Source organism: Lissotriton vulgaris, unplaced genomic scaffold, assembly GCF_964263255.1.
Source record: "Lissotriton vulgaris unplaced genomic scaffold, aLisVul1.2 SCAFFOLD_806, whole genome shotgun sequence".
Lineage (NCBI taxonomy): Eukaryota > Metazoa > Chordata > Amphibia > Caudata > Salamandridae > Lissotriton > Lissotriton vulgaris.
The window spans coordinates 221,096-246,217 of record NW_028254267.1 but is presented as its reverse complement, the minus strand read 5'-3'; the positions used below and the strand labels follow the sequence as shown (position 1 = coordinate 246,217).

Here is a 25,122-nt window from a genome sequence, read left to right as displayed (position 1 = left end):
TGTCAGGTAAAGGACCTATAGATAATCAGTCCCACATTATTCCTTACTGTCTAACCTGCACTCCACTGTCAGCCATAGGACACTTGATTATGGTTCTTTGAATAAATGAGGTTTTGTTAGGTAGATGATTATTCTATTTCTGCACGTGTACACTCTGGAATTAACTTCCTGTTTATCTGAACTCAATTACCTACCTTTTAGGCAAAGATAAAAAAAAGGGGCTACTCCTGTGGATCCATCTTTCGTTGTAGCAGTGAGCGCCTGGACACTCTACTTATGTTACCTGTGGCTCTATTAAAATATTTTAATTCTTTCGTTCATTTTGTAGCAGTTGTAATAGAACAGATCGTCTGAGGTTTATTCAGGTTAACAATCCATTCTACATCAAAACGCTTTCATCAATATTTTTTTTCTATCAATAGTGTGTAATATATGTTTCATAAAACTGTGTAAAAAATAATAGCAATTCAAATAGTGTAATTATTATTAAAACAAATAGAAGATTTTTAAAATACATTTGCAGAATTCCAGATGCTCCTGATTACAGATCTGTCAGCAAACTTAAAATGATCTGAGAGGTCTCCAATATTATCTATTGTGCTGCGAGATTGCTAAATAGTGGGTGCCATTAAAATAAATGTAGTCCAGCTGTAGTTGCTGGAGGAATTCGATATATCGCACTTAAAAATCTATAGGGGAATTCCACATGTGCAAGTCTCACCTATGCCGCTGTGTGCTATAATATTTATTTAACATTTTAAGTCTTGATAATTATAATCTAATCGTGAATGCAACTAATATTTTCTCCATTCTTAACAATTATTTCTTGATATTGCATCAGAAAATGTACTTGGGATCTGGAGCCTGTAAGGACAACTCAAATTTCCACTGCTGCCCTATTACTTACCAGAAATCTTCATTACTACTGGTCCCATTGCCCTTGTCCCATTCATAAAACAGTGAGATATTACTATCTCATGACAGAAACAAAGAAACAAAGGAATGCTGGCCCAAACCCCCCTTCCCTCTGGTATAAAAGAGTACCAATCCCAGCATTCCTTCTGAAATACCAGCAAGACCGGGAGGGAGGGCAGTAATGAATGGGACAGGAAGTAGTGAAGATTACCGGTAAGTAGTAGGGCATTACCTTCCCGGTCCCTCCTGTCCTCATCCCATTCATAAAACAGTGAGAATACCCAAGCAAACACAGGCATTTATCAACAACTAACCACCTGGACAAAAAAAGGATTGCAAGCCAAGTGGTTTATTGAACAAACAGGAAAGAATTCAGGAGCACACAGCCCGCAGAACCCCAAACCAAAATTTGCATCGTCACCCAGCAAATTTTGGATCCTATAGTTTTGCACAAAAGTGTTAGAGGAAGCCCAAGTAGCCGCCCTACAGATTTCAGTCAAGGACACCCCCAAACCTCAGCCCAGGAAGCAGCCACCCCTCCAGGTAGAATGCCCCTGAACACCACCTGGAGGAATGCATCAGAAAGAGAATAGGCCAGCATAATGACCTGCTTCAGACAACAACCGATAGAAGATGAAGAAGTCTTCCCACACGAGAGGTCACCCCAAAGGAGACAAACAAAGACTCCGATTTCCGAAAGGCACTTGTACGGTTAAGATAAATCCTCAAAGCAATACACACATCCAGCAAAGGCCTAGGAAGATCCTCGTCCAACACCGGAGGGGCGTCTAGAGCAGGCAACACCAACTCCTGGGAACAATGGAATTGAGAAGCAACTTTTGGAACAAATGCTGAATCCAACCGAAGGACAAAAACGGCTCCCGGCTCAACAGAGCCCCAAACTCACCAAGACTCTTAGCCACTTTTAAAGTCAGAAATTTGACATCCAGCTCTGACAAAGGCTCAAACGGAGGCACCACCAGGGTCCGCAAATCCAGAGGTAAATCTCATAAAGGAAACGAAGGGCGCACCACAGACAGGACAAAGAGAAACTCCTAAGCAATTGGGAGACCAGAACATCCGATGGGGAACGGAAGTCTTTAATCACAGCCCACTGAGCCCTGAAAGTGGAAACTGACAATCATTTCTCAAACCCCTTCAGAAGAAACTGCAGCACATCGGGCAGAGAACACAGTAGAGGGGACAACCCCAGCACCCCAAACCAACTTTTGAAATTCCCCCAGTGACAGCCATATGATTTCAAGGTGGTAGGCCTGCAAGACTAGGCTAAATGTTCAGGGAAACCCCGACTCCGTCCACCCCTGCCTTTCAACCTCCAAACCGACAGCCGAAGTCGAGGAAGAGACAGTAATGGAGCCAACCTCAGAGGGGACGGAAAGCAAGGGAGATACCACGGACCCTGAACTGCCAACAAATTCAGAGTGTGGAGGCACGACCGGCGGGGTCAGAAGGGAACCACCATCACCGGCTCTCGGGACTCCTGACAGACGCAAGCCAAAAACTGAGGGATGAGAGCCAGAGGAGGAAATGCATACAGGTGGCGAGGAGCCAAGGAACGGACAGAGCATCCACTCCCCAAGTACCCTCCTAAAGAATTCGAAGCAGAACCGGGTCAGCTGGGTATTGTGCCGGAAGCTAAGAGGTTGAGATAAGGACAACCAAACCTCCGGCACACGAGCTGATAGGCCTCGGAAGTCAGAGACAACTCCTGGAAGGTGGGGAAAAACCGGCTGAGAACATCCGCCACACCATTGTCTACCTCCAAATGTGAACCGCTGAAAGAGACAGAAGGTGCCCCTCTGCCCAACAGAACAAAGGAACCACCACAGCATTCAGGGATTTGGACCTGGAAGCCCCCAGATGGTTCAAGCATGCCACAGAAACAATGTTATCTGAATGGACTAGTACAGGGCGACCGAACAACAGCACCCAGAAACCCATCACTGCTTGGGACAGCGCAGTCAATTCCCTCCAGTTCTAGGAACGATGCCCCTCCTGAAGGAACCACCGACCCTTGAGAGACCGGGATTCCACAGTCGCCCCCCACCGAATGCACTGGCATCGTCATCAGAAAGGCCAGTGGGGAAGACTGTAACGGCAACCCCCTAGACAGATGGTCCAACAAAGTCCACCAGCACAGAGCAGGAAGAGGGGAAGGGACCATCGAAACTCGAAGAGCCAGATTGCAGGACAAAGGGTTCCAATGAGCCAACAGATACAGCCACAGAGGCTGGAGATGAACACAAGCCCAGGCCACCATGAACCCTGTAGCCGCCATGAGCCCCAGCAGCCGCCATGAGCCCCAGCAGCCGCAACCACACACGGACTAGAAAGGAGCCCCCCTCCAAAAATCTCAGAGCCAATGAACACAAAGTCACTGCCCGAGAAACCGAAGGAACACCCTGTTGAGATCCGTCCGGAAGTGCGCCCCAATGAAAATCGGGAAAGTTCAGAAGAAACCCATGAGCATGCAAAGCTGAACACACCACCTCCCGATCCACCACCAGCTGAACCCGAGAGGGAGCCTGAACCAGCCAATCGTCCAGATAAGCGTACAGGAGGATCCCTTTAAGATGAAAATAAGCCACCATGGGGGCCACCACCTTGGTAAACACATGATGGGCCGACTGGAGGCCAAAGGGCAGAACTTGAAACTGATAATGACTGCCCGAAGGCAAAATCATAAAAACTGACGAAAGCAAGGGTGAACCTAGACATGATAATAAAAGTCCTAGAGATCGAGGGTGCACAAGAAATGACCCGGGAGCACCAAGTGAATTACCCTCTGTAGAGTCTCCATGCAGAAGGGTAGATGGACCATAAACTTGTTGAGAGCCTGCAAATCGAGGACCAGACGGAACCCCCATCACCTTGGGGATCAGAAAAATCAGAGACTAAAACCCCCTGCCCACCTTCAGAGGAGGAACCACCAGAATAGCCCCCTTCAGCATAAGGGACAGCAATGCCAGAGACAACTCCGGCCTCTTGACCGGACTGGAGGGCCCAGAGTCAGACGAATCCCGAACTCCAGAGGAGTCACTACAAACTCAATCTTGTACCCCTGACGAACAATGTCCATAAACCACACGTCAGAACATGACTACAGCCATGCCAAAAGAAAGAGCTGCAGCCGTCCTCCTAACCACAATTCTGGGGCTCTGGTCATATAGTCAGGTGCGGGGTATAGGGGGCGGGTTTTTAGCCTTACGATCCCGAATCTTCCAGAAGAAAACCTCCCAGGACCCCGAGAAAAATTTCATCTGGAGGAAGGAGGCGTAGCAGAGGGCTGCTTGAAGGAAGAGAGTGCTTTTTCTCCTTAAAACAGCGTATTCAGTTTGCCCTCCAACTCCTGCCCAAACATCATAGTCCCCTGGAATGGCAGACGTAAGGCACAAGCCTTCTGTGCTGAATCTGTCTTCCAGTCCTTCAAGACAAGGTTGCGATGAGCAGCCACTCCTGCCCCACCAGGAAGGGCTTAAGCCTGCACCACATCAAAGGAAATATCCGACAGGAACTCGACCTGGCGCTCGATGTGCTCCAACAACCCAGAGCAGTCTGAAAAGTCATCCATGGACTGATATAATGTTTTGATATCACATATCAAGAACTGAGAGACATAGGTACCATAAATACCAGCCCTCAAGACCAGATTGGACCCAGAGTAAACTCCCATAGGGAGGCATCTACCTTTTTATCAACTGTATCCTTGATCACCGCATCCTCTGTCAAGGAGTGCCGACCAACCAGGCTTGCAACAAAGGAATCGATTGGAATAGAATCCTGCAACTCCTTAGACATGTCCTGGAGAGGATAAAGCTTTGCCATGAACCTAGGCAGCAGCAAAATACGATCTGAATCCTTCCACTCCCTAATCAAAACCTCACGAATGAAAGGATGGACAGGAACATCCACAGAGCACTGAATCTGCCTCAGCAAAGAACCCCCTGAGGTGCTGGGAGCCTCCTCATCTGGTAATCCCACGTTAGATTTAACATGACGAAGCAATTCCGGCAACATGTCCTTGTCTAAATACTTGCCCTTGCGGTCCGCACCTTCTAACCAAAAGTCCTCCTATTCAGATCACTGAGAGGACTGAGGAGGAAGGGGACCATTGGGACAAGAACCTCCCTCCATCTCTTTCAGGGTCTCCCTAATAAGTCCCTTCAAATGCTCATCGTCTTCCCTGCAATGCTTGGACTGAGCTGGAGAAGGGGAGGAAGGAAACTGCGCTTCCTCGAATGCTTCCCCGTTATGAAGAGAGAATGGCCCACAGACACGAGAACCCTGCCGCTGAAACCACCAGCAGCACAAAGGGAAGGGAAGAACCTCTCAAAAATGCCCCCACAGAAAACAGAAAGTAGTCCTTAATGCCAAGAAACTCCAGGAAACATAAACAGCAAGCATAAGAAAGCACTACAGGGCACTCACTTAAATGTGCCAAAGACGCCGACTCCTCGCCGAACGGCACAGCCTAAGCCTGACTTCCAAGGCCATATATCAACTGGAAGTCAGGCCCTGAAGACCCGGAAGTGAATCCGGCCATCAACTGCACTCCGCGCTTCCCAGCAAGCCTGGCAGACCGGGAAACGAAGAAGAGAATTTCCCTGCCAACTTCACTATCCTAGCGGAAGGAACCCACCCAACGTCTTCCAAGCCCAGCAGGGAGGAAAGCGGTACCATCAATTCTCCACCGCCCGGCAGCAGAGCTGTTAGGCCAATAGGAGCTCCCCAGCTCCTGTATCCTCGTCCCATTCTGTTGAAGACAGAAAAAAAAGAATAGGAGGAATGCTGGGATTGGGACTCTTCTGTACTCCCAGGGGGAGGGGGGAGAGGTTGGGCCAGCATTCCTTCTTTTCTTTTTTTCTGTCATGAGATAGTAATATCTCACTGTTTTATGAATGGTATGAGGACAGGAGGGACTGGGGAGGTAATGTAAGCGCTACTGATGTGAATGATAAGACTTCCTCTGAAGCGATGCCCAAAGAATATGGGATGTCACCTCCTGCATATGTACCAAAACAATTTGCGTTTTGGCGGTCTTGGGAGAAACCAGCATTTGTGTGATAAGGAAGGGCAACGTTGTCAGCCTGCAAATAGTCTTCCTCTGTCAGCCCAAAATCCTGGTTAGACATATTAAAAGCATCTGAGACCGACCCAAAATGTTCTCCCATCTGTGCAAATCTCTGGGCACCATCTAGTGGGAGGAATCTGAAAGATCACAATTACCCATATATCCTGTTGTTCTTATAAAGCCAACCACTAGTTGGAGAATTTTGTTTGTGTGAAGGGACGTTTGTTCATAAGTAATGGAGTGAAGATGATGAATCAGAAAGTTAATTGGTGATTAAATTAGGCCTTATCTACTGCCTATGACTGCAACGGTAACCAATCTCTAATGCTCCTGTGTTTTCTAACTTTCCTTGATACAATCTATTCACACCAGTGGTACAGTGAATTTTCAATTTGAAAAATGTTGGCACTTTTGAAACATTTAGTGTGTTGTTTATAGTTCATGGGAGCCTAATGGCTGATGTCTGTCATCAGAAATATTTATTATGCAGTTTGTGATGTGTGGTGTTGTTCAATATCCTACAAATATATTTATATTACTTGCTTATTCCCTTTTCTTAGAGTAACTTCTTGGAGGATTTCAAGGTAATTCTATCTATTTATTTAAACATAAGAATATGTATTCTAAACTGAAATATTGATTACCTTAACAATTAAAGAAAGAGATTGGGGGGGGCAGGCAACGACCTACTTTATCCTTTACTGATAACATGGCATTCTTTTTTTACTTTACTCTGCAAATTCTTCCATATTAATTAAGACATAATGTGGGAAGTATGATATCCTAGACCATTTTGTTTGTGAAGGTTCTTGGGGGATAATCATGTTGGATTTTATATATTTGCTTGTTTTCCAACAGACAATTATGTGAGAATCTTTCCAGCATGTATCTTGGCACACCTTACACAAGCTGGAATAAATACTTTACAGAAAACATAAATCAAGATATACATAGAATGAATAAGTAATAAACAGCAAGGTGAAGACTATTAACAGAAAACTAAAGAAGGGTAGAGCTGGATAATGGTATATGCTGGGACTGCTGACCTTGGAAATAGCTGATGCGATTTGTTATTAAAGATGTGATGGGTTCATCCAAATTAAAAGGAAGGTTAAGAGTGCAGCCCAAAATTAAGACTTTCCAGGCCGGGCCGGTGCCTGGAAAGTCACTGCGCTCCATTGTGAAGGCTCCTTTCTGACACCACCAAGCAAACTGCTGGCTCGTCGTAGCGTAAACGGGGAGACTGGTCTCAGTCCGACTGTGGTAATACTGCCCGCTCCAAAACGGAACGTGTATTTACTATTTCCTTCACGGGTCCTAACTGCATTGCTCACTGTGTACCGGCCGGCACCAACTGTGCGCAGGCTACTCATCACGGCTATCATGGTTAGTAAATAATTAGGCATTATTCAGTCCTGATGATGATCCCTGTAACTTTTTAAATGGGATCGAAACGCCGTCGACAATTGCAACACCATATACTGTGATAGTATCAATTACTATAAGGCTAGTAATGGTGTGAATGAAAATTCTGTTACCGTAATATTCACAGAATACAACAGCTCTTGCCTAAAAATCTTGCTCTACTTTCTGTCCACTCTGCTCACTATGACAATTTGCACATGTTTGGGTACAGGCTTGTGCCCCTCTCTAAGAAACTGTTGAAGGTATTTTCTCCAAACCGTTCAGACTCGACCTACCTTTCCGTTTCTGGGGCACAGACTACTTATTTTAACAACACTCCTTCATAAGTGCATACTGTTTAGATTCCGAAAGAAGTGAAAGAATAGGACTTATGTTGTCAATGCTGCGACTTTCAACATTAGATCTTAATAAAGTAACAAGAGGATTCCCAAAGGGAACCTGTTCTCCTTCATTCTGCTGCTGGCAGAGTGCTGATGTCAATCGATACGTGTAGGGCACACTTGTGAAGAAACTGCTGCTCAGCAATTAAAACATTTGATCATATTACTGTGGGCAACGTGAAATGCCAACACAACTAAAACAAGCAGTTGTACACGCCCCTCTCCTATTAACCCACTTACCCCCCTCATCCTGCTGGTGTTTGCAGGTGTTTATTTGTGTTGGCCGGGTCAGTTAAAAAGAAAACTAAATCCAGTGACGCATAGCTGCCAAAATTCAGATTGCTATGTGGGACATTTTCATAATATCAGTGTAATTATGAGTGACATTTCAATGACTTCAAGTGACACTTTATCTCGAGCAAAATCAAGCAATGACGGTGAGCAAAACATAAATACCAGAAATTTCACACATTTGAAGAACAAGAAACTCTTGAAACTGGTGCAAAGCAAATGCTCTTTGCAGCATGCATTTAGCTCAGCATGTGTGTGCTTCTTTTGTGCGTCTTGGGTGCATACATTAACTCAAAATATCTTCAAGTTGATATAGAGCTAGCAGAACTAGGAAATACGAGGCAATAATGGCCTCATTGTGTTAACTAGGTCTGCTGTCAGTGAACCATTTCTTCTAAGACATTTCTAAGTATTGTATACACTGACACTCACAATAGTAGAAAAAGGCGCACAGAAGCCTTCTGCGTTAGTGCAGCGCAGAAAACTTCACTCAGAACAGCACAGCTCCGAAACAGAGAGATGCAGCCACTGCTCTCTGCTTTCAAATTGTGCAGTCTGGGGTTGTATGTCAGAATATCATTAGCAAAAATATCGTTTTACAGAAATGTTTAACTCTGAAATGCCATTTAGGAAAAATGTTCCTCAATTGCGGTTTGGATTTTCGATTACTAACTCCAATTAAGTTATAATTTTATGAGCAATATTTAGGGCATACTATTTATGTCAGCTGATGTCTTGGTTAAATATTCTTGTACCATACAGCTTTGGACAACGTAATTGCATAAAACAGGTGCTTACCTCTGCTCTGAGCCAAGCCACATTTTAATTATAAATTATAAGGCCTATCTGGAAGATAAAACAAGTATAGCAAAACGACGACACGGGTGGACAGTGATAAATTCATACTCCGGGATAAAGCCACAGACGTATCTGGAAAGTCATTTTAATAGGTTTCTGAAACAAAGATATATAAACCATCGATTAGGCCTACAGTTTTCAAAGGACTTGTTACCATCCTGGCAAAATTGGTACCTTGACTCTCACTGTCGTCTATGTGGATATCAAAATGAATCATTAACTCACTCACTATGTGCTTGCCCGGCGCTTAATGATTTGAGGAGACGGCTTTTAAAGGACATTTTTAACAAATTGAACATTCGGACATGTAGGCAAGCAGTAATTCGATGGCTAGATGGTTCATCTCCTATGTTGGCATGTAGGGGGGTTAAATATATGATGGAAGCCCAATCCCTCCTACAGCAGGCCGAACAGGGAATTATAGCAAAAAACTGAAATATATTTCATTTTATTCTTCATATGATCAACAGACTCTAATATAAGTAATAGTTACATATGTGTTTTTAACTTTAGAAATGTTTTTTGTAATAATTTTTAATAATTTTATACAATAAAAATTGACTTGACTTGACTTGACTATAAGGCCCAAAATAATTTGGCTCTAGTTACTACTGTAAAAAGTTCTTTACAGACATTGTGCACATTTTTTGGTTAAATGATAATTTTATTTGTTTTTTGTTAATATACATCCGGTAGTTCAGAGTATATTTACATAAATGCCTGAGATGCAAATAGACAATTTTTTGATTACCTAAATGTATCTTGACTGTTCTAAATCTTTGTCCGTTTGATGCTGAGATGTCAATATTCATAGTGAGTTGAGAAGCAGTACTGTAACAGACAAAGGGCCAGATTAAAATTTTGGCAGGCTGAGTATTCTACATTGACCTGGTGGAAGACTTAACATCCACTAGGCCGAGACTACTTTGCCCACCAAATTTAGAAATGACCACCAAGCTGGCAGTCATACATAAAGCATTGGCAGGCATGGCCGTCACAGTGGTTCCTGTGAGTACTTAAGTTTGATGGAGGGTTCCATCAACATGATAGAGCAATCCCTCAAACTATTTTTTTTATTTTCAAAAAGAAGATCCCGAAATGGGATTTTTGATTAAAAAAAAATCAAATGCTCCCTTTGGCATGGGAATTCTGTCCCGTGGCAATGGAAGCATTAAGCAGTTTTCACTGCCCCTTCCTTCCAAGTTTTTCCAGGCAGAGACTGGCAGTTAAAACTGTCCTGTATGTCTGCCCATCTAAATGTTCTCTTAGAGAAATAGGGCTGCATCAGACCAAACATAAACGGGGAATCCAGAAGTATTCATGATCTTTTGTGCTGTGATGAGAGCCTTAAATTGATTGCGTTTCTCAATATGGAGCTAGTGGAGTCTGTGAAACAGTCCCGAAGCAGGGCAAAACTTGGGGAGAGAAAACAACAATCTGGCCACATATTGGATTGACTGTAATCTCTTAAGAGCAGATTTTTAGGTGCTGAGACACAAAATATTGCAGTAGACCAAATGTGATAAGATGTGGAATTGAATAATGAATTTGCAAATAAGATGTTGGAATAGGCCAATAATGGGTTTCCATCTACTCAACAGGCCAAAACAGGTTTTCGCCAAAGTGGTATCTTATGTATCACACTTGAGGGAATTGTCCACCCAGATTCCCAGGTTTTTCATAGATGATTTTGGTGAGGGAGGGGACCCCAAGCTAACCGGCCAACAGGAGTCTCCCCATGCTTGGGTATGTTTGCCTAAAAGCAAAATCTCTGTTTTGCTGGAATTTAGCTTTAGACAGTTGTTTGCCATCCATCCAGCTACTGATAGCACTACAGCTCTGAAAATTGGAAATCTTCTTAGAGAATCAGCCAAAAAGGAAAAGAATGGCTGAATATCATCAACATACCAGAGGTCTGACATATATATTAAATAGAGTGGGGCTCAGTGAAGAGCCCTGAGTGATCGCATGCTGCAGGACTCTGGGAGAGGCAGAAAAAGATGAAAAAATTAGTTGTAAAAAACAATCCCCAAGGAAAGAGGTGAACCAGGCCAGACCATTACCCCAAATCCAAGTATCATAGAAATGTTGCAGCAGCATTTTATGAAAAAGCGGTACGCCGGTCCAAAAGAATAAGGTCAGCAGAACCGTCCAACAACCACGCCACATAGTGACTAAGTCATTGCCGAAAGTGCTGATTCAGAGTAGTGGTGGGGACTGAAATTATTCTTGGAATTGATTGTCCTAGGTGTGCTGAATTTCTAAGAACTCCATCAGGAGCTTGTTGGCATACTTTTCTGCTGCCTTAGATAAAAACGGAAGAAGAGAAATTGGGAAGTAATTGCCTGGTCAGGAGGAATCAAGAGAGGGCTTTTTGACTAAAGGAATACATTTTGCCTGCTTCCAGGTTTAGGGCACAACGACAAAGAAGAGGAAGAGATTGGCAATCCCTAAAAGACGAGGGAGAACAACCTATTTCAATTTTAAAATGTTTGAGGGCTTCAGCCAGATTTACCAGCCACACCCAGGGTGGTGAAGGATGAGAAGTCCAATGGGGGCGATTCCTTACAGACCTAAAGCCATGGCACAGCTTTGTCATCAACTGGACCGACCAACGCAGCAGATGTAGCAGAAGTCTAGAGCTCATCTAGATGGTATTAACCTTTGCCACAAAAAAATCGGCAGTTCTGTTGAAGTGTGCTTTCGATAGCTCCACAGGCTTAGTCAAGACTGATGTAGACTGTTGTTAATGGTAAAACTTTATTTGGCCTGGTTCTTGACATTGAGAGTCTTGCTGGAAAAAAAAACTCTGCCCTCATTAATTTGAGATAGGCTTTAAGGGCATTTGTATAGAGTGCCTTATGTCCCATGTTGTAGGACTTTCTCCGGATGCGCTCAAGCAACTTCCAACTTATTTTTTTCATGCAATCAGAATTTCATTAAATCAAAGAGCAGAGGGCTTGCACCTTGCTCTGGTCTGATCGACTGGTATAAACTGTCTGAGGCCTCAGTTAACCAGACCTTCAAATCTGCTTCATCATGGTCAACGTTGGGAGGTAGCTGAAGAAGATTGGCTGAGATATAACTACCAAATTCGACTAGTGTCTTCTGTCAAATGCTTTTTATTGGGAGTCTCAGGGGGAGGAAATCCCTTAGCCTCCTCCTTTCTTTGTGACACACAATTGTCTGTAATACGTGCATTGTAATTCAGGATAGAAATTCTGATAGCCTGAATTGTTAATTGGGGTTTTGTGTTTGCAAACTCAGATCCACTGGCTTTCCAAGTGCAAAGTCATTTGTGCGTTAGGCCCAAAACATCAACAGATGCATCAATTGCACTCTAAAGATAATCTGTCTGCACCTGTCCATGTGGCTGGTAGAAGATGATTTCAAGATACACACACAAATCTTTCCCCTGCTTTTTTCCTATCATGGAAACTGCATGTATGCATGATTAAGTGCTCTCAACATCTGGTCAGACTATAGTTATTGTTGCAATTGCCGGTGGGGTCGCACACTACTCACACACCAGCGGGATCGCCCGTAAGGACTGTGGTAAGTGTAGTTCGTGTTCCGCGATGCATCTTTTTTCGATTCTCTGCTATCTTCGCTATCTTCGCCATCCCTGGACACGTGTTTCGGGGTATATACCCCTCATCAGCAGGGATTAGGCCGTGTTCTGGGGTTGCCGGTGGCTGCCAAATATTGCCAGTTTTAGTACCACTCAGGCGCGCAGGTGCGGGGTCCAAGGCTCGTCAGCCAATTGCTTGAGGGAGCTTTAACATCACAATTGGGGGTGGGGTCGCACACTACTCACACACCAGTGGGATCGGCCCTAAGGACTGTGGTAAGTGTAGTTCGTGTTCCGCGATGCATCTTCTTTCGATTCTCTGCTATCTTCGCTATCTTTGCCATCCCTGGACACGTGTTTCGGGGTATTTACCCCTCATCAGCAGGGATTAGGCCGTGTTCTGGGGTTGCCGGTGGCTGCCAAATATTGCCAGGTTTAGTACCACTCAGGCGCGCAGGTGCGGGGTCCCAGGCTCGTCAGCCAACTGCTCGAGAGAGCTTTAACATTACAATTGGGGGTGGGGTCGTACACTACTCACACACCAGCGGGATCGCCCCCAAAGGACTGTCGTAAGTGTAGTTCGTGTTCCGCGATGCATCTTCTTTCGATTCTCTGCTATCTTCGCTATCTTCGCCATCCCTGGACATGTGTTTCGGGGTATTTACCCCTTATCAGCAGGGATTAGGCCGTGCTCTGGGGTTGCCGGTGGCTGCCAAATATTGCCAGGTTTAGTACCACTCAGGCGCGCAGGTGCGGGGTCCCAGGCTCGTCAGCCAACTACTCGAGGGAGCTTTAACATTACAATTGGGGGTGGGGTCGCACACTACTCATACACCAGCGGGATCGCCCCTAAGGACTGTGGTAAGTGTAGTTCGTGTTCCGGGATGCATCTTCTTTCGATTCTCTGCTATCTTCGCTATCTTCGCCATCCCTGGACACGTGTTTCGGGGTATTTACCCCTCATCAGCAGGGATTAGGCCGTGTTCTGGGGTTGCCGGTGGCTGCTAAATATTGCCAGGTTTAGTACCACTCAGGCGCGCAGGTGCGGGGTCCCAGGCTCGTCAGCCAACTGCTCGAGGGAGCTTTAACATTACAATTGGGGGTGGGGTCGCACACTACTCACACACCAGCGGGATCGCCCCTAAGGACTGTGGTAAGTGTAGTTCGTGTTCCGCGATGCATCTTCTTTCGATTCTCTGCTATCTTCGCTATCTTCGCCATCCCTGGACACGTGTTTCGGGGTATTTACCACTCATCAGCAGGGATTAGGCCGTGTTCTGGGGTTGCTGGTGGCTGCCAAATATTGCCAGGTTTAGTACCACTCAGGCGCGCAGGTGCGGGGTCCCAGGCTCGTCAGCCAACTGCTCGAGGGAGCTTTAACATTACAATAGGGGGTGGGGTCGCACACTACTCACACACCAGCGGGATCGCCCCTAAGGACTGTGGTAAGTGTAGTTCGTGTTCCGCGATGATCTTCTTTCGATTCTCTGCTATCTCTGCTATCTTCGCCATCCCTGGACACGTGTTTCGGGGTATTTACCCCTCATCAGCAGGGATTAGGCCGTGTTCTGGGGTTGCCGGTGGCTGCCAAATATTGCCAGGTTTAGTACCACTCAGGCGCGCAGGTGCGGGGTCCCAGGCTCGTCAGCCAACTGCTCGAGGGAGCTTTAACATTACAATTGGGGGTGGGGTCGCACACTACTCACACACCAGTAGGATCGCCCCTAAGGACTGTGGTAAGTATAGTTTGTGTTCTGCGATGCATCTTCTTTCGATTCTCTGCTATCTTCGCTATCTTCGCCATCCCTGGACACGTGTTTCGGGGTATTTACCCCTCATCAGCAGGGATTAGGCCGTGTTCCGGGGTTGCCGGTGGCAGCCAAATATTGCCAGGTTTAATACCACTCAGGCGCGCAGGTGCGAGGTCCCAGGCTCGTCAGCCAACTGCTCGAGGGAGCTTTAACATTACAATTGGCGGTGGGGTCGCACACTACTCACACACCAGTAGGATCGCCCCTAAGGACTGTGGTAAGTATAGTTCGTGTTCCGCGATGCATCTTCTTTCGATTCTCTGCTATCTTCGCTATCTTCGCCATCCCTGGACACGTGTTTCGGGGTATTTACCCCTCATCAGCAGGAATTAGGCCGTGTTCTGGGGTTGCCGGTGGATGCAAAATATTGCCAGGTTTAGTACCACTCAGGCGCGCAGGTGCGGGGTCCCAAGCTTGTCAGCCAACTGCTCGAGGGAGCTTTAACATTACAATTGGGGGTGGGGTCGCACACTACTCACACACCAGCGGGATCGTCCCTAAGGACTGTGGTAAGTGTAGTTTGTGTTCCGCGATGCATCTTCTTTCGATTCTCTGCTATCTTCGCTATCTTCGCCATCCCTGGATACGTGTTTCGGGGTATGTACCCCTCATCAGCAGGGATTAGGCCGTGTTCTGGGGTTGCCGGTGGCTGCCAAATATTGCCAGGTTTAGTACCACTCAGGCGCGCAGGTGCGGGGTCCCAAGCTCGTCAGCCAACTGCTCGAGGGAGCTTTAACATTACCATTGGGGGTGGGGTCGCACACTACTCACACACCAGCGGGATCGCTCCTAAGGACTGTGGTAAGTGTAGTTCGTGTTCCGCGATGCATCTTCTTTCGATTCTCTGCTATCTTCGCCATCCCTGGACACGTGTTTCGGGGTATTTACCCCTCATCAGCAGGGATTAGGCAGGGTTCTGAGGTTGCTGGTGGCTGCCAAATATTTCCGGGTTCAGTACCACTCAGGCGCGCAGGTGCGGGGTCCCAGGCTCGTCAGCCAACTGCTCGAGGGAGCTTTAACATTACAATTGGGGGTGGGGTCGCACACTACTCACACACCAGCGGGATCGCCCCTAAGGACTGTGGTAAGTGTAGTTCGTGTTCCGCGAAGCATCTTCGTTCGATTTTCTGCTATCTTCGCTATCTTCGCCATCCCTGGACATGTGTTTCGGGGTATTTACCCCTCATCAGCAGGGATTAGGCCGTGTTCTGGGGTTGCCGGTGGCTGCCAAATATTGCCAGGTTTAGTACCACTCAGGCGCGCAGGTGCGGGGTCCCAGGCTCGTCAGCCAACTGCTCGAGGGAGCTTTAACATTACAATTGGGGGTGGGGTCGCACACTACTCACACACCAGCGGGATCGCCCCTAAGGAATGTGGTAAGTGTAGTTCGTGTTCCGCGATGCATCTTCGTTCGATTCTCTGCTATCTTCGCTATCTTCGCCATCCCTGAACACGTGTTTCGGGGTATTTACCCCTCATCAGCAGGGATTAGGCCGTGTTCTGGGGTTGCCGGTGGCTGCCAATGATTGCCAGGTTTAGTACCACTCAGGCGCGCAGGTGCGGGGTCCCAGGCTCGTCAGCCAACTGCTCGAGGGAGCTTTAACATTACAATTGGGGGTGGGGTCGCACACTACTCACAAACCAGTGGGATCGCCCCTAAGGACTGTGGTAAGTATAGTTCGTGTTCCGAGATGCATCTTCTTTCGATTCTCTGCTATCTTTGCTATCTTCGCCATCCCTGGACACGTGTTTCGGGGTATTTACCCCTCATCAGCAGGGATTAGGCCATGTTCTGGGGTTGCCGGTGGCAGCCAAATGTTGCCAGGTTTAGTACCACTCAGGCGCGCAGGTGCGAGGTCCCAGGCTCGTCAGCCAACTGCTCGAGGGAGGTTTAACATTACAATTGGGGGTGGGGTCGCACACTACTCACACACCAGCGGGATCGCCCCTAAGGACTGTGGTAAGTGTAGTTTGTGTTCCGCGATGCATCTTCTTTCGATTCTCTGCTATCTTCGCTATCTTCGCCATCCCTGGACACGTGTTTCGGGGTATTTACCCCTCATCAGCAGGGATTAGGCCGTGTTCTGGGGTTGCCGGGGGCTGCCAAATATTGCAAGGTTTAGTACCACTCAGGCGCGCACGTGCGGGTCCCATGCTCGTCAGCCAACTGCTCGAGGGAGCTTTAACATTACAATTGGGGGTGGGGTTGCACACTACTCACACACCAGTGGGATCGCCCCTAAGGACTGTGGTAAGTGTAGTTCGTGTTCCGCGATGCATCTTCTTTCGATTCTCTGCTATCTTTGCTATCTTCGCCATCCCTGGACACGTGTTTCGGGGTATTTAACCCTCATCAGAAGGAATTAGTCCGTGTTCTGGGGTTGCCGGTGGCTGCCAAATATTGCCAGGTTTAGTACCACTCAGGCGCGCAGGTGCGGGGTCCGAGGCTCGTCAGCCAACTGCTCGAGGGAGCTTTAACATTACAATTGGGGTTGGGGTCGCACACTACTCACACACCAGCGGGATCGCCCCTAAGGACTGTGGTAAGTGTAGTTCGTGTTCCGTGATGCATCTTCTTTCGATTCTCTGCTATCTTTGCTATCTTCGCCATCCCTGGACACGTGTTTCGGGGTATTTACCCCTCATCAGCAGGGATTAGGCCGTGTTCTGGGGTTGCCGGTGGCTGCCAAATATTGCCAGGTTTAGTACCACTCAGGCGCGCTGGTGCTGGGTCCCAGGCTTGTCAGCCAACTGCTCGAGGGAGCTTTAACATTACAATTGGGGATGGGGTCGCACACTACTCACACCCAGCGGGATCGCCCCTAAGGACTCTGGTAAGTGTAGTTTGTGTTCCGCGATGCATCTTCTTTCGATTCTCTGCTATCTTCGCTATCTTCGCCATCCCTGGACACGTGTTTTGGGGTATTTACCCCTCATCAGCAGGGATTAGGCCGTGTTCTGGGGTTGCCGGGGGCTGCCAAATATTGCCAGGTTTAGTACCACTCAGGCGCGCACGTGCGGGGTCCCATGCTCGTCAGCCAACTGCTCGAGGGAGCTTTAACATTACAATTGGGGGTGGGGTCGCACACTACTCACACACCAGCGGGATCGCCCCTAAGGACTTTGGTAAGTGTAGTTTGTGTTCCGCAATGCATCTTCTTCGATTCTCTGCTATCTTCGCTATCTTCGCCATCCCTGGATACGTGTTTCGGGGTATTTACCCCTCATCAGCAGACCAGACAGCGAAGAAGATCGAAAGATGATGCATCGCAAACACGTTACTACATTGACCAGAGTCCTTAGGGGCGACACCACCGGTGTGTGAGTAGTGTGCGACCCCACTCCCATTTATAGTTATTGTTGGACCAGGTTATCTCTACATGATCACACCAGATCTTTCCTTCATTTGTTGAACCCAGTTGGGTTGCTTTTAGCACTCTGCACACATTACTCCTGTTGACCACAGCTAAAGTACTTTTGCTATCCCGTATAAACATGGTAAAATTGGCCTAAACCTAATTTGTACATTTAATTTATGTATAAGTCTCTAGTAAGAAGCACTGGATCTAACCAGGGCCCTTCAACTTGAATGTTACTTATGGGCTGCAACAAGAACAAACCACCTTCCAATACTGATACTCAATTTAAATCAAAGTCGAAACGGCGCAAGAACAATGGATCAATGCACACCGTCACTAATTAATAGTGTTTTTTTGCAAAAACTCATTAAGTTAAACTTCTGTGATAGTTTCACAAAACAATACTTCATGTACAAAAATACACAAAAACACCACAAGGATATTTACCACAAAAGATTTGGAAAAAATCTTAGAAAAAATCAAACAATGACCCTCTAACAATTTAACCAATCTTACCTCTCACACTCATACTTATTCATTCATACCACATTCACCACAAGTAACATCCTACATACAATCATGTGTCCACTCCTTGGTTCTCTGAGTCTTTTTTTCAGATCAATAAACCAAGCAACCTAACCAAACAAAGGGATGATTTGCAACTATATTTAGTTCTGAATGACATCTAATCAAAAATGATTTTGTTCAAAACAAATGCTGTTTGACAGTGCACAACACAGAACACATTATTCAAAACACAATCGTTTGGTACAAAAAGGTCTACGCATTTCAAACCCTCTATTTACAGGGGTTCTCCTCAGGACCAAGACACTGTTGGATAAAGAAGAAAAGAAAAATATATATTAACTTTGAAAATGACTATCTGACTCAAAATGCTACTCCCTTGTTGCACCACCTCAAGAGAAACCATCTTACTGATTCAAAATACACCAATGAATGGAGATCATGAAAACCGAGAGATCTCTAAGATGAAAATGCTGCAGTAAAGAGACAAGAAATGAGACCGTGTCGAAGGCGGCTGACAGGTTCAGGAGGATGAGGGCTGATGTTTCACCGTTGTATAGTTGGATCCTGATGTCGTCTGTGGCGGCGATGAGGGCAGGTGCATGGTATTTAAAAAGCAGGGCATGTGTGCATAAGTTTTACAAGTCATTGCACTGAAAAACTCCTAAAGTTGTTTTTCACTATAGCAAGGCAATCTACCCCTGTTGGCACCAGCACTTTCTGGTTGGCTCGAGGGATACCCCCAGCTAGGCAGAACCCACTGCTCCTGTCAAGATGGTGCAATTACACTCGCTGTATAACCTGTCCTCACCCATGGGTAGCTTGACACAGAACAGTCAGGCTTTCCTCAGAGGCAATGTGTAAAGCAAACGCACAGTAGGGGCACACAATAAAAACAGTGAGTGTCACATAAGAGACTTCACACAGGATGTATGTAAATAACATTTATATTTAACCCCTTCGCTGCATTAGTCGGCCAACAGCCGTCGCGAGCACTAACTCCGTAGTGCTGCGCAAGTCCGTTTGCCGATGCAGCCCCGCCCACTCCGCTAAACGGAGTGGGTTTATAAATATTCAATCATTATAGATGAACATCATATACTTTTGGGCATAAACACATCTGCGATTATTAAAAGCAGTACCAAGCCCACTCGTATTTTGATGATATCAATAGTATGGACACTGCGGACCATTCCTGATTAAATCCCCCCCAATACACAGAGCACCTTTATGCAGTGTGAAATGCTATCCACCCCAGGCCCATCCTAGTAATCATGATAATACAGTCTCACGCGGTTATAGGGTACGCCCCCGGTCACAAAATTATCAGATACGTTCATACATGGAAATAAAACACTGTTAGCAGCACCACATGCCGAAGCTATGTGGGTAAATCCAATGTCAAACGTATGGTGCTATTGACATGAAATCAACGTATACAGCGGCACCGCCGGCAGGTGACGTGAATCGCAGGCGGTCCGCACACAATCACTCCCACTCACACTCACTCGCTCACTCCACTGCATGGTGTGACAGGTATCAGCCACTCTATAAGGAATGCTCTTACACACATATGCACTCAGCACCCTAATGCAGTGCCACTGATACCCGGCAGGTCAAAGAATCACATCCTGCAGACTCTGTGCCCCCAGCCTCCCTCTACCCTCTTGTTCATCCCGATTGCCCTATACCTCTGGATGGAAGATAACCAGCCCCACCTCCCAGACACTAGGCCGCACACAGCTGAGGTTTGGTGAGGGTAGTTGGTCCACCGCGTAGAGGAACAAAAAGGGGCAATCGATTAAAGGAGAGTAGCAAAGGGTAGCCTCTGGATCAGAGGAGGTGCCCTGTCTGGTACACGATGATCAGGGTTGTGCCCAGCAATCTGGGCACAACATCTGGTGCGCGTTGATATGAGTCGCACCAGACACTTCAGATTTCAAGCAACTCCCTGGAAATGAGGTACAATGACCGGAGTACATTGGGATGGGTTGCACCAGGCAATTCCGGTCACACACAGTGAAGAGTTGCAATTCCATACCTCCTTGGAAATGTGGCACAACGTCTGGTGTACGATGATATAGGTTGCACCAGACCAGTCTGGCCACACAAAGGAGAAAGCTCACCAGAGCCACATGAGGTGGAATGAGGCACTCGGCACTACTACGAGTACACCCACACCTCTTAGAGTTGCACCTTGTGAATCGGACACTGTATGCCATGAGCATGCAGCTGGAGTGTCCCACTAACGTGATGCGGCACGATCGACAGAAGGGGATACATGGGGTCCAGCAACCGGTAAATCCGCTCACCAACAACTAGACGCTTATGAATGTCCAGGTCCCTGTAGTACAGGAGCCACATGCCTTAGATGCAGCCAAAATTTCTGGGGCTTTGAACTAGACAATCTCCAGATACAAGTCCTAGTTCCACGCTTACATTGCACTACCAGTTGGGATTCAGTAGCTGATGTGTGCACTTGAAAGGACACCGCTCTCCAGATGTCACATGTAGATAGTGTAGGTGTAGATCTTTGATGTCCCTGAGATCTCTGGGAGAGAATGAGTCCCATAGATAGGCCCTTGGAGAACACACTTCAGGGCTTGACACTTAACCAAGTCTTTGGCCCAGGCCAATCACTATTCAGAAAGGGGACGCGGTCCCCTTCATTAGCAGTTATCCTCTAGTGCAAAACAGAGTCCTCAGGCAATGTGCACAACACAGTCCTGGTTCTTCAGTCCCATGTCATAGCAAGCATATTTCCCAATTTGCTGAAGGATGTCACCAGCAGTTATACTGTTGTGTGTCTTTGAAGTTCAGGGCTGTGCAAGGGGTTTCCCTTTGAACCACAGATGCCTCCTCTAAACTGTAGGCCTGTCTGCCATGGGGCCATGGAATGAAGATCTTAATCTTTAGTGGGGCCCCTAGAGGATAAGTGTCAAAGTCTCTCTCTATTCTATCCCATTTGGCCATCAAATGGCAGAGGTCTGCTGTTCAAGTGGGAGGCCCATGGTTTATGGCTGTCACGTGGGGAATGCACAGATGTGCCCCCCCCCCGACCCTGGTGTCCACCACGGCACACAAAACTCTTAGCCAATAGAAATGTCCATATTCAATAAGTGGCAATTTTCTAAGCGAGTTACGCCAAAACCCCTTTTACCATTGGAAAGGGTTTGGCATGGCAAATCCATTGATCGGAAGCATCATGAGGTTTCTCCACTGCAATCCACTATTGCAGCCTCAAGTGATGTCAATCACGTCCCCATGTTAACCTATAGGTAGCGTAAACACAAACAGGTATTCTTCACTACCTAGATGCATGTGCACTAGTGCACACACAACTTGCAATGGCTGGTTGGGCACAAAGTCCCCAGCACCAGGGGTGTAAGTGTGGTCAGCTGAGTCTGCAACAGCAAACTGGACACGGGTTTACCTAATATATGTGTCATTGCTCACGCACTAGCCTGTGATGACAGGCGGCACACACAATCAGAGGCACCATAGTTACATACAGCTGTGTGTCCTGGTAGGCGGCTCATGATTATAATCATGATAGCTGCCAAGGCACACACACTGGTTTGTGATGGAAGACCGGGACATGGGCTTACCCAGGCCCCAGCACCTCAGGTGTGATGCGCGCTCACCACCCTGCGGGGCCAGTCGGACTCAGGTCGACCCCCTTACGGGGGCTTTTGCACACACCCGGCCTCCAACGGTGGGCCTGGTACCTTGCCACTAGCACCATGGGTGCGAGCGTGGACACAGGCCTGCCACAGCTGTTAGAACACCAGAGGATGCAGGTATGCACTCACCAGCCCGCAGTGGCAGACCTGGCACCTATCCACAATGCCATAGGCACCAGAGCACATCCTATATCCTGCCACAGTAGGCTGGACACTTATTTGACACAGCATAAGGGCCAATGCTCTCACCCCGGACTGGAATGGCAGGCTGGGCGCATAGTTAACAGCCCCCATGTACAAGTTCAACCTCCCTGGTCTGTATTGGCAGATCAGCCCATGTTTCTGAACACTGTGTCAGCGGCTCTTCCTAGCTTGTGTAGGAAGTTGCACGCACTTCCCCACTGCTTTGAGGATGGGATGAGCCTGGCGGCTCTGTGGACTAATGCCTCGATTGCAGGGGCCTGTGTTCAACCTCATGCTCACAGGTTCAAATTCCAGTGGGTCCATTCAGCCTTTCTTCCATCTGAGGCCAATAAAATGAGCACCATTGAGTTTGGGTCACAATAAATATCTGTTATTCAGCGCCAAGATGCCTATGGGTGAACGTGCACTTTACAAATACAAATGTAATGGTATGCTATGTAATCAGGGCCCGAGGCCACACAAGACAATCAGAAACACACCAGGAGTATCCCATAGGAGAATACGAAATCCAATGCAGGGGAACAACCACATGGGTGGTTCCTCACTACCTGGGATGGGAACATCCATATGTGCCTTCCCGACCTTCAGCCTACCACCCCTCCTTCCCCCTTCAGGGCTTCCCTGGGGGCTGGCCTCATGGTATGGGATTACCCATGTGGGGTTGGCAGAGGTGTCAGTAAAGCCAACCTGGCACTGGTGTATTGTGGACACGCTACTTGGTAGGTGGCACACTCAGTGCTACATCCCACTCCTAGCCAGTGCTGTACCTGCCCCGGTATTTGTGTGTACCTGTTTACAGAATGCACGAGGTACAATACCTAAACCCATCACATACGCACCCACTGCCCAATGTGGGTGAGTCGGGCGCATGCACCTTCCCTCTGCCGTACAGTGGGAAGGTGCCCAGACTCCTAAGGTCATGTGGATAGAGTCAGTAAAGACTTGGAGGAAAAAGTGAAAACATTTGGGGTAAATTCCCCGAAGAAGGTCCATGTCCAACAGTCCCATAGACTAATACTGGTTTACCTTATTTCACTTAATAAATAATAACTATGGTTTGGGAACAGGCAAATAAATATTTAAGCCATGTATTTGAATTGCAGCTTAAAATCTTCTTTAATGGTAAAGTCTGATTTTAAGTTAATAGCCTGTGGATGCCACTTTTAGAAACTTGGCATTTCTGTGCCTACACTAAATGTGCCATTCTGCCATGTCCAGGCTCACATGACTGTAACAGCTATCCTGTAGTGTTATGTGTATTCCTTCCAGACATAGGGACAAAGGGGGCCTGGTTGTGAAGGGAGTGGGTCTTCCTGACAGGATGGCGGTAGAGGATTTGTGCCCTGCCCTGACTACACTTCAAAGGACCCTCTCTACATTTCACACAAAGGAACCTGATACCAAACCTGCCCTTGCCTTTGTTCCTCAATCCAGGTTGGAGCCAAGCCAATGGAAGAAGGACGAACTATCAGGAACTAGTTTAGGAGTAGGGCAGGGATTGCCCCACACAAAGGCTGCAACTGGCTGAGATTGGCAACCTCAGATCTCTAATCCTAACACTCCTAAACCTGTGGAAGATTCAGAATAAGGGCTTTCGCTGTCTAAAGAAGGCTGAACCTGTTTGCCTTGAACTCAGGATTCCCAGAAGTGACTCACAGGGTCAGTTGACTAACCTCCTGTTTCAGGTACAGGGACACAGAAAGCTTCCATAGGCCTTCCTTACAACTGCCCAGCAAACCACCACCAACTGGACCTGCCTGGAACCTGCTGCTGACCTCTGCTGGAATGAGAAACGACCCCCAAGAAGACATAACCTGAAGAGTCACTTTTATTTTTGTTTTCTCCCATCCCTTAATGCACAGATGAACTCATTCCATACTGCCTGTAACTGGGTGGGCGAAGTCCTGCTTGACTTACCCAACCAGATAATTTTTGCTAATGTTAATAATCCCAGTGACAATAAAGAAGACAGCCTTGCACAAGACTTCTTTCAATGTGTGTTGACATTGAGAATGTCGCAAATGTTACATTGGCCTTCACATTATAAAGGTAATTCTGTCGAACATGCCTGGGCTGTAATTTAAATGGTGTCCGGGTCTAACCTCTGCCCTTTGCTCTATAACACAATTACTTAATACCTTTTCAGATATGCTTACATAAAAAATTAAGAACAGAGGTCTTGCCTCACACAAAACATTAGGGGCCAGATGTAGGAGCCCTAATACCGGTCGGTAACGGCCGAATTCGGCCGTTACGGACCGGTATTAGGGTTTCCAGATGTAGGGGGCCTATATTTTACCGATTCTGTAAAGTTACCGAATCAGTAAATTTACAGAATCGGTAAAATACCGAATCGGTATATTTACCAACCATATGTAGGTGGCACTCCTAAGAGTGCCACAGGCCCATAAAAATCGGTATTTTACCACCCAATCCTATTGGGTGGTAAAATACCGAATTCAGGTGTGCATGCACATTTGTGCATGCACACCTGTGCACTGTGACACACAGACATGCCCTTAGGGCATGTCTGTGTGCCACATTGCACACAAGTTCAGAATTGGGGTGCTAGAGGGTGTCAAAGTGACACACCGTGCACCGTTGCAGGATTCGGTATTTACTCATTCTGTAAATACCGAATCTGTATTTCACATTGATTCCTATGGGCTTCAAGACCCATAGAAATCAATGGGAAATACAGAATCGGTATTTACAGAATCTGTAAATACCGACTCTTACAGATTCGGTAATTTTTTACCTACATCTGCCTCCTTCCAATTTACCGACTTTTAAATACCGAATCGGTATGACTCGGTATTTAAAAGTCGGTAAATCGGATTTACCTACGTCTGGCCCTTTGTGCCTGGAAAAGAGCATCTGATTAAGGTTTTTGAATTCATACACTTTCATGAAACAATTGTAATTGTTCTTTGGATGATGATGCACTTCCAAGCTTTAAATCCTCTGTCTCATGCTAGTGCTTAAACAGAAAATGTCCTTTTGATAAG

General features: G+C 46.8%; 1 protein-coding gene across 4 annotated transcripts in view; it reads left to right on the top strand.

Annotated features, from left to right (window-relative positions):
* LOC147659602 (gamma-aminobutyric acid receptor subunit alpha-4-like) overlaps window positions 1-25,122 on the top strand; it is a 573,319-nt gene that overhangs the window by 427,047 nt on the left and 121,150 nt on the right. For 3 of the 4 annotated variants that reach the window (XM_086951616.1, XM_086951614.1, XM_086951617.1), the window contains one exon: window positions 6,568-6,591. The exons of the other annotated variant lie outside the window; for it this stretch is intronic. In XM_086951616.1, the coding sequence (XP_086807742.1) occupies window positions 6,568-6,591 (24 nt within the window). The remainder of the gene's footprint in view (window positions 1-6,567; window positions 6,592-25,122) is intronic. 4 annotated transcript variants of the gene reach the window in all.